Source organism: Amblyraja radiata, chromosome 24 (assembly GCF_010909765.2).
Source record: "Amblyraja radiata isolate CabotCenter1 chromosome 24, sAmbRad1.1.pri, whole genome shotgun sequence".
Taxonomy (NCBI): domain Eukaryota; kingdom Metazoa; phylum Chordata; class Chondrichthyes; order Rajiformes; family Rajidae; genus Amblyraja; species Amblyraja radiata.
In genome coordinates, this window is record NC_045979.1 from 27,700,590 (window position 1) to 27,716,109 (window position 15,520).

The 15,520-nt window shown below is 43.5% G+C and overlaps 1 protein-coding gene across 1 annotated transcript in view; it reads left to right on the forward strand.

Annotated features, from left to right (window-relative positions):
- The first annotated feature begins 1,054 nt into the window (after nucleotides 1–1,054).
- Nucleotides 1,055–15,520, forward strand: part of LOC116986938 (AT-rich interactive domain-containing protein 2-like) — a 196,672-nt gene continuing 182,206 nt past the window's right edge. The window contains exons 1-2 of the mRNA XM_033042763.1: nucleotides 1,055–1,825; nucleotides 2,569–2,662. Coding sequence (XP_032898654.1) covers nucleotides 1,740–1,825; nucleotides 2,569–2,662 — 180 coding nt within the window. The 5' untranslated portion in view covers nucleotides 1,055–1,739. The remainder of the gene's footprint in view (nucleotides 1,826–2,568; nucleotides 2,663–15,520) is intronic.

Below are 15,520 nucleotides of genomic sequence, written 5' to 3' on the forward strand. Positions count from 1 at the left end.
TCCTAGCAGCTGCTTTTTTTTTTTTCAGTTTCTGTAAAGTTTTTCCCTCTGACTGCTTTCAGCCCTTTACACTCCTCCAGACAGATTAGCTATGATTAACTTGTATTCATTTCCCTCCCTCAGGTGGCACCGAATGCAATTGGACAACATTAGTCTCCACCCCGTCAGATATTCCCTTTGTTCTCTCCAACCTCCCTGCAGGTGCATGTTTTCTCACTTTTCCAGTTCTGATGACGGGTCATTGACCCGAAACGTTAAAACTTTGTTTTTCTTTCCGCAGATGTGGTCTGACCTGGTAGGCACTCGAACAGTGTTTGCATGTACAATCTTTTCAAGCCAGCATTTCTCATATTTAAAGGGGTGCAAAAAAACGATTGTAAAAATATACAAAGTCTACAAACATAAACACCTCTACTTAACGTTAACCAATGTTATCTCGTTATAAATAACCGTCCAAATATTTACTGTAAACCCAGCATCAGTTGGTGCCAACTATACTATTCAAACTGCATATTTAGGGAGATCAAAGGAGGCCGATTACCAACGATTTTCTGTCTCATCTGTACAATAAAACCTTAACCCATCTTTTAAACAAAAATCAGTTTCTTTAGCACAGCCTGACACTAAATGCTTGCACATCGCCATTTTGAGATTTTGACGGTAACACATTAGCCCATCGCGTTGCATGGCGGTGGATGAAGTTCATCACGTAGTACCCTGTCACTCTACCCGTCGGAATACAAAGCACAAAGAAACTACACAACCGCGCCAGTCGTCGAAGAACCTCCGTTAACGATCTGGACTCCTTTAAGCTCGCCTCCGAGCCAGACAAACTACACTTCCCGACCACCCGCGCGCGCTCAGGCGCCTGCGCAGTTGCTACCAACGGCACCTCCGCCGGCCAGGGAACCCAGAGGGGCAGCCGCGATGCACCCAGGGAATTGTAGTCGCATTCCAACGACCCGTCCTTGTTCTTCGACGGCCCGCGTCTGTGCGCGGAGACTCCAACTCCCAGGCTTCCCCGGGAACGAGCAGGCAAGCCATGGCGGCGGGTTGCTTGGTGGAATTGCAGGACCCCCCCTCTGGCGGGTAATTGCTTCGGCCTTCATTGTCTGTGAGGGAAGACAGCGAGTGAGAGAAAAAAAAATTTGAAAAAAAATAAAATTCGAATCGTTTTGTTTTTTTTTGCGGGGGGGGGGAAAAAAATAATAGCTGCAAATTTTATATAACCATAAAAATTCGGAGCCGATGGAGAGAAAGGAACCGAGCTCCTGCCAAAACCCCCGGCCCTTTGAGAGAAAAAAAGCAGGCGAGAGACGGTGATAAGGAGATTAAAATCTCTTCCCCTCCCCCCCCCCCCATCACAGGCTGGCAGGGTTGTTATAGGGAGAGCGGCGGAAAATATAGTCTCCCGGTGAATCGAACGGCGCGGGCCGAGCCGCCTCGCCTGCGAGCAGCTCGCTCGCTCGGGGAAGCTTTGCGCTCTCCCCTCTCTTGCCCGGCGCTCTCCCTCCTCCTCCTCCTCCTCCTCACCGTCTCTTGTTTAATTCCCGTCGTGGCCAGCGATGGCTCGGGCGCCCGACTCTCCGGAGATGGGAGAGAAGAAATAGTAAAAAGAAGAACATACAGGATTCATTTACCTCCGGAGATCCCCCTCCGACCTTTTTTTTGGGGGGTTTATTATTTATTTGGGGGAGTTTTTTTTCGTGTGTGTGTGTGTGTGCGAGAGAGGGATTATTATGGCCAAAACTCCGAGTAAAAGCGGCGGCTTGAGGACTGGCAGGAGTTTCCTGGATGAGCTGCGGCACTTTCACCGGAGTAAAGGGTAAAAAGAAATATATTCGGCAGAAAATAAATATAACTTTTAATGGAAAGGGGAGGGGGAGGGTGTATTAACCGTCTAAAATAATACAAGGGGAGGGACGAAATGTGTTGTTTTTATTCGGAGGCCTTTAAAGGCTTTCACTTGTCACTCGGTATCTGAACAGGCACCAAAGGCGACAGGGAATGGAAATTATTTCATTGTAAAGGATGAAATATGTTCACTTAAACTTTTTTTAAATGGTGAGGGAGGTCGAAGAGCAGAGGCTCGAGTATTAGTTGCCGTTGTTGCCTAGTTTTTGTCACCCTTTTTTGCCAACAGTGGTTCTTGGCAAGGGAATTAAATTTCATTCGAACTCTTTTTAAACAAAACTAAATCATTCGAATTACAATTTTAAATTCTGCGCAGTGTGGAGTTGTAATTATCTGTCAGGTTGAAGGGGGAGTGGCGGGGGGCTTCTGAATCGCTGAGAGTAGGAGGGATATCGAATTTTAAGCATACCGTTTCAATTTGATATAAAGTAGTTGCTTTATAATTTAGTCATGGGTTTGGATTTGACGCAAAAACCTGACCAACTTTTGAGACATCATTTGCAATAAGAGATTTTTGTACTTAAATACATGACGTTCAATTTGCTTCGAACTTTGAGTGGTACTTTTTAAGGCGATTGCTCCCTTTGTAAACAAGTGCTGTAAAAAAAAGGTAAAACAAAATGTAAACAAGATTTTATTTTTAAATGTTTTTAGGACATCCTTTAGGAAGATCCCGATCATCGGAGGGAGAGAGTTGGATTTGAGTGTTTTATACAGCAGAGTCACTTCGCTCGGGGGATTCGCCAAGGTAATTTAGTCATATATGAAATATATATATTATGCCGTTTACATTTTATGGAGGTTCATATTTGATGCCCCATCACCATCGAAAGACATCCTTGTTTATTAGAGGTCATGCGTACGTTTGTTTACTACTGACTTTTGGGGTTAAAGAATATAAAACGTTGATTACTGTGAATTTTTTTACTAATAGATTCCATTGTTTACTGAAAACAGCGTGAAACTCACAAGTCTCTGACATAACTCTAAATATAAGCAGTGAAAAAAATCCCACAAATTTACAGAACGTTTTTTTCCTAATGAACTTGTGGATTCCCAATATTTATCGTTATTACTATTAAAGTATATACAAGATCTAGCTGTGGTATTTTTTAAGACTGACTTCCAATTTGGTTTACGTGAGCCCATACAAAGTTTGCCGCCTCTTTTAAATATACAATAAATATCTATCTATGAAAATGACATTTTTTTTAAATGGAGAAAAAGAAACAATCGGGTTCTTGTAGATGATGATTTATAGGGAATTTTGAAATACTTCGTTTTAGCTAAACGAAACGGTTTGTGTGAGCCCTTTTAAGGCCTGCCTCCTCTCATAGTCGGAGTGTGGAGCGAGTGAATGAACTGAAAATTAGCGACTGTGTAACATCAGTAATGTGAGCGGGATCCGTGAGAGTCAGCAATGCAACTGTCTGCTGCAATTAAAGTCTACTCTTAAAGGGGATTGATCGCTTATTTTGTTAAAGAAAGAAAATTGGTTGTTAGGCTTCTTGCACAGCTAGGCCTTGTAGAGGCCTAAATCAATATGAATTAAAATAAGAATCTACAAAAGACATTTTTGATTTTCAGAAACCTTTACTTAACATTTGGAGATTCGATAACATGTTTTGACCACATGTTGAATATTTGTAAGAAAATACCCAGTATTAATGAAAGATAAAGGTTCCCTTTTATAGATGCTTGCCACATTAACATTGACAGAAAATTACTTTTATTTGTTGCTGTCATTGCCATGACTGGGTGCTCCTTCTCATTATTTTATGCTGTATGTGTTTTGAGGGGAGGGGGTAGAAATAAACTACTTATTAAAATTTACCAAATTGGGTTTGTTGACCTTGTATTCATTTGAACAAACTGCAGTTACTGATGGTTTGCTGCAAATGATTTATTTTATATAGATATATCTACATGTTGGATGAGACTATGATAATACTTTTGAGTATTGTGTGCTTCTATTAATCTTTGAAAGGCCAGGAAAGATTTGCTGTGGATATATATTCGTTTGTGGCGAGTTGGGAATTAAATTCCAATGGATGGAAAACTGTATTAAAAACAAAATGCTTGGATGCTCAGCAGGTCAGGCAGCATCTGTGGAAAGTGAAACAATTAACATTTTAGTTCAAAGACATTATAACTTTTAGTTCAAAGACATTATGACGTTCTATTTCCTCAGATGCTATCTGACCCATTGAGTATTGCCAGCATTTTCTATTTTCAGTTTGTGGAAGTGTTGTATGTTGGAATGAATTGTACAGCTTTGGATGTCATTGAAGTGAGATGGATCAGAATTTCATACATGTCACAACAATGGTAATTGAATGGAGCTGATGGAAATTGGGATATGGGAAGGAGTGTTTTGGATGAGCTTAATTTGTGGATTTAAAAATTGGCAGGTTAGTTTGGACATCTTTGGAATAGTTGGGTAACAAAATATGGATTAGGATTTCAGCAGCAGTGCTGCTGACCCCCTGATAGAAATTGGTAATATTTTGTGACTGAGATATGTTGGAGAGAATATAGATTTGTATGTCTAACTTGGTGTCAAATGCCAGGTTTGTATACAGTTCAGTTCATCCCAAAACAGCTGACCAGGAAGAATTGGTAAAGAGTCTTGTGTTGGGCAATGTTTGATGGGTGAGAGGAATCCAGTGCAATCATAATTAAAGGTGTTGTATCTGGTCATTCTATTATTGACTGGAGGAAGTTTGACCCATCCAAGATTAGATATTGTATAAGTAGTCTGACATTCAACAATGTAGGACATAAAAGTGATATCTGGGAGGCAGATGTCAGTTATCATCTCTAGATTAGTTATCATCATCTTTAGAAAGTAAAACAGTTAATGTTTACCAAAATAGGTATAATCAGGCAGAACCTGATGTCGTCTTGGGATAATATTGTCAAGGAATATGGTGTGTATGTGTGTGTGAACAAATTAGATTTGAAAGCATAGTGGTGCTTAGCACTCTATTAATGGGTCAACAGGCATAGTGTTGTAACTGATTGAGGTTGGGTCAACCATGTCTGTTTCATTTCCATCCAATTCAACTGTCAGAAAATTATGTTTACTTTGTTTTTGGGGAATATAAAACATGGTAGATGTTTAATGTTTAGGGAGTGATATATGGATTAAAAAAATATTTGGTTTATGTGATTTTTAAAAAAATTTTTTTTAAAAGGTTATTGGGCCAGAGCTTACTAATACTTTTTCTGTGCCTCATTTCAGAGAATTTTTGCACTCTTAATTGAAAAAACTATTGAATCAAAACTTTTTGTTTTTTAATTATGCCCCAGCTCCCTCAAGTGTAGCCTGCTCCATTAGGGGATCTGCTCACACTTTGAAAGCTTCAGAGCTATTGATAAGTGAATGCGATTCGAAAAGCCAAATCTATGCTGTCATGTGGCACCATATTAGGATAATGAACCAGGTAGTTCAATCAGCTATCCCAATTTCTAAGAAGGGGCATCAAGAATTATCCTCAGTTCTGTAGAAATATTTTTAATCATCAGTTCAGTTTAGTTTATTGTCATGTGTACCGTGAAAAGCTTTTGTGTACTATCCAATCAGTAGAAAGACACTACATGATTATCATGTATCTCAGAAGATGTCTAAATTAAAAATATTGGAGAGTTCTCCAATAGCAAAAAAATGATATCAATATAATCAGAGGATTTTTGAACTGGGTGGAGTATCAGAAGAGAATATGCTAATATTTTAAAAGTGAGGCCTGATTGGGTTGGATATCCTGATTGTTTTGGAGTCTAACATAAATAGCTGTATACCTTTTTGAAAATGATTAGTTTAAATTTATAATTGCATATAGCAAGCCACTAGAATAGTAAGATTAAACGAGAACTTACCAGTTTGAAGTTTGATCTGTATTTTATGAGGAGTTACGATGAGGGATTACGTGAAGAAGCCCGCCACGACGCATGTGTGTCATTCTTCAAAGCAGCGGTGTGAAATCACAGATAACTGTAATGACTAAACATAGTAAGATTAGAGAAGAGATACCAGTTAAGTATATGATCAAGGGTGGGAGCGGAGGGCACGTAATCCCTCATCGTAACTCCTCATAAAATACAGATCAAACTTCAAACTGGTAAGTTCTCGTTTAATCTTACTATTTTACTTCGGAGTCACGTGAGTGACTACGTGAAGATTTTAAAGCTCTGTGATTTCATGTCGTGGAAACGAGTCCATGCATCACGTCTGCCTTGATGACTGTAGGAGGAATTGTGTTAACATAATTTGGACATGAATTCGACATTGAAATCATAAAATTTATTAACACAAAATTATAACCCCTTTTTATGGGTTTAAATTAATTTACAGAACTTAAAATTGGTTCTGCAAACGTTCCAGGTTTCATTACTGGTTTATTGTAAAATAGTTGGAATGTTTTTTCCCCTGACCATCCTGCTGCCTTGAGGATTTGGTCCATTGGTACATCCAACTGTATCGCTGCCGATGTAGCTGCAGCCCTGGTGGAATGAGATTTAAAAATATTAGTATCCACCCCAGCCTGTGTTAGCACCTGTTTCAGCCATCTTGAGATGGTCTGGACCGTCACTTTTTTGTGTGGTTGCTTGTGGCTGACCAAAAAGTGCCTTCTCATTGCCTCTTAGGATTTTCGTTTTCTCCATGTATAACGACAGATGTCTTATTATACACAGACGGTCATCTGTTTGGGTATGACCTAAATTGTATATTGAGGCCTGCTGATCCCTGTCTGTTCTGCTTACTAACTCATAGATATGAAACGTAATATTTTCTGTTGAGGAAGTCATGTTGTCCAGTCTTAGTTTATGCAGTGACTGTACCCTCTGTGCCGTGACCAATGCCATTAGCATGACTGTTTTTAATGTCAGTCTGTGTAGGGACAGAGCTGTTGCTGGAGACCAATTCCTGAGCATCTTCAGGACAATACTTACATCCCATATTTGGGAGTACCTGGTTCTTGGGGGATTAGTATTAAAAATTCCTCTCATAAGTTTTGTTACCAGTGGGTGAGTCCCAACAGAGTAACGCTCTGTCCCCTGCCATAGGTAAGTCGATAGGGCACTTCTGGCGCAGTTGATGGCACTGTAACTGAGCCCCTCATCATAGTGGAGGCCTGCCAGATATTCCAGAACAGACGGGATGTTCATGTCTCTGTAGGTGATGTTGTTTTTATGGCAGTACATCTCCCACTTCCTGATATAGACCAGATACTGTTTTTTGGTTGACTGTCTTTGGGCCGCCGAGATCATGTTCACTGTTCGGTCCGTCAGTCCCAGTTGTAGTAGAGGTGTTTTTAAAACTCTACAAATTAATAAGTTCAAATGTTTATGGCATGGGTGGCTATCCCTTGTTACGGGATGTAGCAATACATCTGGTCTATGTGGGATGGTGATACATGGTTCTAATACCATGTTTAATACCACTGGGAACCATGGTTGAGTAGGCCAATCGGGTACTACCAAAATACCAGACGCAGAGTCTTGTTGTATTTTCCTTAATACCTGACTGATGAGGCAGAAAGGAGGGAATGCGTAAATAAACAATTTCCCCCCAATGCAGCGAAAATGCATCTGTCGCCGCTGCCCCATGGTCTGGTTCCCATGAAACATAATTTGATAACTGGTGGTTAAGTCTGGATTCGAATAGATCGATATCTGGTGTTCCATATTTTGCTGTAATATCAGCAAATACTTTTTTATTCAACGTCCATTCGGTGTTTTCATTAAATTTGCGTGACCTGGTGTCTGCCACTAAATTTAGTCTTCCTGGTAGGTAAGTGGCTGATATCCAAATATCTCTCTGGATACACCATTGCCAAATTGTATTAGCCAGATTGTCACATGATGTCGATTTGTTTCCACCCATGTGGTTAATGTATGCTATCACGGTGGTATTGTCTATCTGTAGTCTAACAATGCTGGTGATATGACCCAGTACAATATGACTTTAGGCCATGGAATGCACCCAACATTTCCAGGTAGTTTATGCCCAGTGTGAGTAATAATGATGCCTCCTGAGCAGTCCATCTACCTCCACAGCTGGTGATGGTATTGGTGGCTCCCCACCCAAGTGCACTGGCATCAGTTTGTAGTACCATGGAAGGGTTACTGACAATGATTGGATTGGAACAAAGCCAGATGTTATCTATCCACCATTGCAGTTCCATTTTAGCTTGATTGGTAGTTTCATAGGTCTGTCAAAGTGACCTGCATTAATTTAGAGTGCTTGTATTTTTGCTCTCTGTAAGTTTTGGTAATGTAGAGGTCCAAATTGTGTGGCTGGAAAGGCAGTCACCATTTTGCCAATTACTTTTGCTACCAATCTGATGGATGGTTTGCTGATGTCAATGAGGTTATTGCAAGCCTCTATTAAATCTCTAGCCTTTCCCTTAGGCAGAGTCACCGACATGTGAACTGAGTCAATGGTGAACCTCAAATAGTCCATAGCAGTGGAAGGCGTTAGTTTAGATTTAACTGGATGGATAATAAATCCCAGCTTTTCAAATAACTGTTTTGTGGCTGTTACAGTTTGTTTGGCCAATTCCAAAGTTTTGCCCATAATGAGTATGTCATCTAAATATGCCATGACCATGTGTTTACGTTTCCGTAGAAACGCTAGGGCTGGTTTCAAAATTTTGTGAACAGCCTGGGGCTGATGATAACCCATTTGGCAGTGCTTTATACTGCCAGAGTTGTCCCATCCAGTTGAATTTTAAGTAACATCTGTGGTCACCTCGTATAGGCACTGAATAGTAAGCATCTTTTAAATCGATGCTGGCCATGAAGTAACCTTTGGAAATTAATTGTTTAGCAGTAACAAAGGTTTCCATTTTGTCAGATCTATGATGATGCGACAACCACCATCTTTTTTGTTTTTGGTAAATATATTGGACACGAATTCTAATGGTTCGTGTTGAGTTTTCTCAATTACACCTTTTACGTAAAGCCGCTCCAGTTCAGCTTGCGCTTTTGATTTTTCTTTATCAGAAAGCACGAACATTCGGTTCGGTATATGTTGAACTGGAGGGCTGTACTTGTGTATAAACTCTATTGTATATCCCTGGATACTGCTTAAGATGTAAGTATCGGTTGTTAACATGCTCCATGCATTCAGAAAAGAGTGTAATCTCCCCCCAACCTCCATGCTCCCTGTATTTTGTAGGGAACCAGACCCACCTACCTCCATAGTTACCAGTGGCAGGTTTACTTCTTTTTGTAGGTTCTTCGCTGCTGTTGTTGCGCTGGTGTCTGGATTTTCGGTTTGGTTGGCGTTGGAGGTCCCCGCATCTTCCAAGAAGGCCGGCCTGGGCCATGGCCTAAAAAAGACTCATGTTTTGAGTACCGGGCCTTCGAGCTTTCACCAGTTCTGCTGGTGGGTGCGTAGGGGTGCTGTCTTTGGCTGTAGTGGGTTTTTGTTGGAGTCCCTTTTATTAGTCCAGTAGGTTCTCTCGTTCCTGCACCCCTTGCACACTTGTCTTTCCTTCTGCGGACCCCTCTTCCAGGTCAGCCCAGAACTGACCCGCAGTGCTCCCCTCTGATGAGGTAGAAGCACTGTGCAGCCCTTCAAGAGGTACTGCTGTGGGTTTATCATAGGGCCCACAGTGACCCGACTCCATCTCCCGGAGTCTGTCACGTTGGAGCAAATGCTCCACACACCGCTCCATCCGGCTCCAGCGCTCTCGGTCGCTGGCCGCCCGCGGTTGTTCAAAGTCGGACTCCTCTGAGTCCACGACCTTATTTGTTTTTGTGTCTAGCCTTTCCGCCCGGCCGCGTGGATCTGGCCAGCGAGGAGGCGACATCGGGCACAGCTGATCCCATTATAGGTGATTCAAGTGCCACTGGCCGCTGCTAGCCCACCAACTTTGTCGCAGCCCGTTGGTTTCTCCACCTGTAATCAGCATAAGAAAACACAAAAAGACCGCAGCTCTTAGCTGCAGGTCCAGGTTTAAATTGTCGCTACGGGGGAACGTCGTTCCACCCCGCCTCCTGCCGTTTTCGACTTGTCAAAAGTCGACGGCCCCATTTGAATAGTCTCCCGCCCGGCCAAAAGTCGGCACAGCTGATCCCTTACGGGGCTTGTGCCTTCAGCTGCTGCTGGCTCCCGCAACTTCGTGGTCCTCCCCAGCCAGCTTCACTTGCAGCACTCGTGGACACTATTTTGTCCAGCTTCCCCCCCCGTGTAAAAACACCGCGGGGATAAAAACTACCGCAGAGTAAATTACTTACCTGCAGGTCGCGGTTTCAAACTTACCGCTGTGGGGGAACGCTCCACCCCGCCTGTCGTTTCGCAAGCGTGAAAGCGATATGTCACTCATGCGTCGTGGCGGGCTTCTTCACGTAGTCACTCACGTGACTCCGAAGTAAAATCATAAGAGTTGTTCTTACACAGAAGGAATCTATTCAAACCAGAAAGCCGGATAGCTCTTTGAAAAATACTTCTCAGTCCCAGTTCACCAGCTCTTACCCCGGGGCCTTAAAATTATTCTGTCAGGTATCTATCCCTTACCCCCTTGAAGGTTGTTTCTATTAGTTTTCTAGGTAATGAATTCCAGATCCTAACTCATGTAAAATAATTCCTGATATTTGCTTTCATTCACTTTGTGTTTCCTTATTTCTGAACTATTAATTGATGGGATCAGCCGGTCTCAATTTACTCTATCCAAACTTGTCATGATCTTGTACACCTTAACAAATCTCCCAGCCTTTACTCCAAGTAAAATAACCCATCTCCTCCCATCCAACTTAATTGCCGAAGTTCCTCATCCCTGAAACCATTCAAGTCAAGTCACATACGAGATGTGCAGTGAAATGAAAGTGGCAATGCTCGCGGACTTTTGTGCAAAAGACAAACAACCAAACAAACTATAAACACAATCATAACACACATATTCTTTTACATAATAAATAATGGAAGGAAAAACGTTCAGTAGAGTTAGTCCCTGGTGAGATAGGCGTTTACAGTCCGAATGGCCTCTGGGAAGAAACTCCTTCTCAACCTCTCCGTTCTCACCGCATGGCAACGGAGGCATTTGCCTGACCGTAGCAGCTGGAACAGTCCGTTGCAGGGGTGGAAGGGGTCTCTCATGATATTGTTGGCTCTGGAGTTGCACCTCCTGATGTATAGTTCCTGCAGGGGGGCAAGTGAAGTTCCCATAGTGCGTTCGGCCGAACGCACTACTCTCTGCAGAGCCTTCTTGTCCTTGGCAGAGCAATTCCCAAACCAGATGGTAATGTTCCCGGACAAGATGCTTTCCACCGCCGCTGCGTAGAAGCACTGGAGGATCCTCGGAGACACTCTGAATTTCCTCAATTGCCTGAGGTGGTAAAGGTGCTGCCTTGCCTTACGAGTGCTGAGGCGTGTGATGCCCATGTCATATCCTCGGAGATGTGGACTCCCAGATATTTAAAACAGTTCACCCTATCCACAGGATCCCCAGTTATCCTCAATGGAGTGTACGTCCTCGGATGATGTGCCCTCCTAAAGTCCATGATCAGCTCCTTCGTTTTTTTGATGTTCAGAGGAGGCTGTTATCCTGGCACCAGAGTGCTAGACCAGCCACCTCCTCCCGGTAGGCCTTCTCGTCGTTGTCTGAGATCAGGCCCACCACCACAGTGTCATCAGCAAACTTAATTAATGAGTTGGAGCTGAACCAAGCCACACAGTCATGTGTGTACAGGGAGTACAATAGGGGGCTGAGGACGCAACCCTGGGGCGATCCTGTGCTCAGGGTGAGGGACTTCGATGTATTCCCTCCCATCTTGACTACCTGGAGCCTGGCGGTGAGAAAGTCCAGGACCCAGGCACACAGGGAGGTGTTGAGCCCCAATTCCATTAGCTTCCCGGCCCGTCTGGTGGGGACTATCGTGTTGAAGGCTGAACTGTAGTCTATGAACAGCATCCTCACGTAGCCCCCCTTCTGGCTGTCCAGATGGGAGAGAGCGGTGTGCAAGACCTGGGAGACCACATCGTCCGTGGATCTGTTCGGACGGTATGCGAACTGCAACGGGTCCATGTTCCGAGGGAGGAAGGCGCAGATGTGTTTCTTCACCAGCCTCTCAAAGCATTTCATGACTACCGAGGTAAGGGCCACCGGACGGTAGTCATTCAGACAGCCTGGGGAGGCATTTTTTGGTACCGGTACAATGATGGATTTTTTGAAGCAGGCAGGGAACACGGACTTGTCCAGGGAGAGGTTGAATAATGTAGTGAGCACTGGAGCTAGCTGCGTAGCACAGGACTTGAGTACTCGCCCCGAGATGCCATCGGGGCCTGCAGCTTTTCTCGTGTTCACCCGTGTCAGAGCCCTCCTCACGTCGTGCTCGGACAGCGAGATGTGTGCACATTCCTCCCTTCAGCTTCGGTAGCCAGCCTGCTGGCGGTATTGTCGATAGTCGGCAGACCTGGAGTGGTGTTGCCCCTCTCGAAACGAGCGTAAAAGGAGTTCAGGTCATCAGCTAGGGAGGTGCCGGCACTTGCGGATGAGGGAGGGGTGCTCCGGTAGTTGGTTGCAATCCGTAGCCCCTGCCACAGGCTTCTGGTGTCCTGCTGCTCCATCTGTAACTCCATCTTGTCTCTGTACCTTCTCTTTGCGTCCTTCACCGCCCTTCGCAGTCGGTAGGACTCTGCCTTGTAGACGTCCATGTTTCCTGATGCCAGGACCGAGTTGTAGACAGCGGTGCGAGCATTCAGGGCCACACGAACAGACCTGTCTACCCAGGGTTTTTGGTTCGGAATGGTGCTTACCCTTACCGTGGGGACGATGTTGTCGGTTACTGTTGCGATGAAGTCCGTGACTGCTTCCGCGAACTCACTGATGTCACTGGAACTTGCTTCCAACATATTCCAGTCGACATCACTCAGTGCACCTTGCAGCATGGCCTCTGACTGGTCGGACCACCGCTTTACGTCCCTCGTCTCTACAGCTTCCCGAACTATCCTCTGTTTATACTCCGTCCGGCAACAGGAAAATGGCAGCGTGGTCAGATTTTCCTAGGGGAGGGAGTGAAACGGCCTTGTAGCCTTTCCTGAACGGTGTGTAGCAGTGGTCCAAAGTTCTCTCCCCCCTGGTGGCACACGTGATGTGTTGGTAGAAGTTCGGCATGACCTTCTTGAGATTTGATTTATTAAAATCTCCAGCCACCACCATAGCCGCATCCGGGTACTTGTTTTGATGTCGACATAGCACATCGTGTAGGGCCGATAGTGCCATGTCGGTGTCCGCCTGCGGTGGAATGTAGACGGCTGTGACGATCACTGAGCCGAACTCCCGGGGAAGGTAGAATGGGCAGCATGAGATCGTCAGGTGCTCCAGGTCCGGCGAGCAGGAACGGGAAAGCATCTTGATATTTCCAGGGTTGCACCAGTTGTTATTGGTCATGAAGCAGACTCCGCCACCCTTGGATTTCCCAGATGCTTCTGTTCTGTCAGCACGGTGGACAGTGAAGGACTCGGTTGGGCAGATTATCCAGCAAATCTCTATGCACAGCCTCAAAGAGTTTCACATCCTGTCTAAAATGTGATGACCAGAATTGAATGGAATAATCCAATCCAAAGATTAAATCAAGAAAATCTTCCAGCTTTTGTACTCTTCGCATCTACTTATGAAGCTCACATGATAACGCTCACTTGTAACTTGTAGATTTCATATTTAAAAGGCAGTCTCTTTCTCCCCCCCCCCCCCCAATACATTTTGGCTTTGTTTTAAGGCAGTTTAGGCCTTGGCCACCCATGGGAAATTGTCGTTCCTCATGCTCGAGCCTGAGTGGAATGGAATTGGACCTGATTCTGTCCTTAATACATATACACAGTGCTGCAGTAATTCCAACAGGTCAGGCAGCATCTCTGGAGAACATGATAGGTGACATTTTGGGTCGGGTCCTGATTATGTCCTTGTCTTATGCAAGCACTGGGTTTAGGAGTATTTGCGTAGTGATCGTAATGTGGGAACTCTGGTTGTGTTCTTCATACTATATTAGCGCTAAATGGCTTGCTATTGTCTACCTACAATTGTTTTGTCTGGTATCAATTAAATCAATGTAAGGCAGGAATTGAGTGTAGTCTGTAGGGCTAATTATCTCCCCAGCTAGTAAATTTACCAATGGAGCAACTGAGCAGGACAATGCCGATTGTAATTTGTTGTTTTGAGGAGGTGAAAATCCCAGGTGCATAATGACGTTATGTACCTGTGGCATTTTTTTATGTAGATATCCAAACATCTCTTGACATTTATGCACAAAAAGCTCTTCACAATAGTTAATCAAGTAGAATCACCTCCTTGGTGATTTCATTCTCCCTTTTGGCTCTATCATCTAACGTCACTGTACCCTGATTCCCCCTTTGATCTTTTTTCTTCATTAAACTGCCTTACTGATATTTATAGTCACTCCCGCGACCTGCAGTTAGATGTCTTGATACTTCTCGTGTCAGTTGATTAAATCTTCTCCAGTCGTAACTTTCTAGTATTGATCATACACTATTTCCCAACACTCTCCTATTTCCATTTTCTTTCAGTTTCTTAAAATAACTTTCCCCAACATACAGCTGCATTTTCAAATTTTAATCTGCTTGGGGATTGGCATTCCATTTTTCATGATATTTGTGCAGCTACCAAATTGTAATACCACATCCTTACTTTCACCTTTTTCTCATTACGCTAGCCAACCTGGTTAATCCTTTTATTGCTGCACCTGGCCAGATCACTGGTAATATTGGATTCTACCCGCTGCTGAAACAATTTGCGATTCTATGACTGCCGTGAAATATTAAAAAAGACCCCAAGCTTTTCCTCATACTGGTTGCTCCTTGAAATTGCTCACTCTTCCTACCTTTCAGTCTCAATTTGGACAAAAAGGAACGTGGATTTTAGCTATTTGCGTCTCTTCTTTAGCGCATTGGGCCTTAAGCTTCATCTAAACCCCACTTCCCATCCTGAAATGATCTATTGACTTTCATCACCTCCTCCTCTTTGCACCTTTCATGAATTAACCTTTTACCTGAGAAATACTTCCTGCATCCTTGAACTTGTTGTGCTAAAGTTGCTAGTGAACAACTTTCCCTTGACTCCCACATTAGCTGATGGTGCCCTCTCATCTCATTCTTCTTCAAATTTTTCGTCAGCACTCAAAATCAATTCTTGAACTCTATTCATGAAAATTTAGGGTCCATTTATGCTCCTCAGAAAATTTACTCTCGGAGAAATCTGTCATTTTACTGTTTCGGTCTTTCATAATTTTATACATCTCAATTAAATCCATCAGCTTTGTTCAGAAAATTATCCCAGCTTAGTTGTTCTCGTAACTTCAATTCTCCAGGCTTGACGCAATTGTCATATAGTTTCTCTGCAGTCTGCCGTGGTTTCACATCCTTTCTGTAGTGTAGTATCTGAACTGTGCTCTAACTATGTCATGCAGCTCTAGAATGACTTCCCTGCTCTTCTGCTCAGAGCTTGAACCAGTGAAGGACCGTAACCTCTATGCTGCCTTAAGTACCTTATCTATTAAAGTATCCTTGCTAATCATGTATTCATTAGTCTGGACATTGAATACAGGAGTTGTGATGGCATGTAACAACTCAACAAACTGCCTT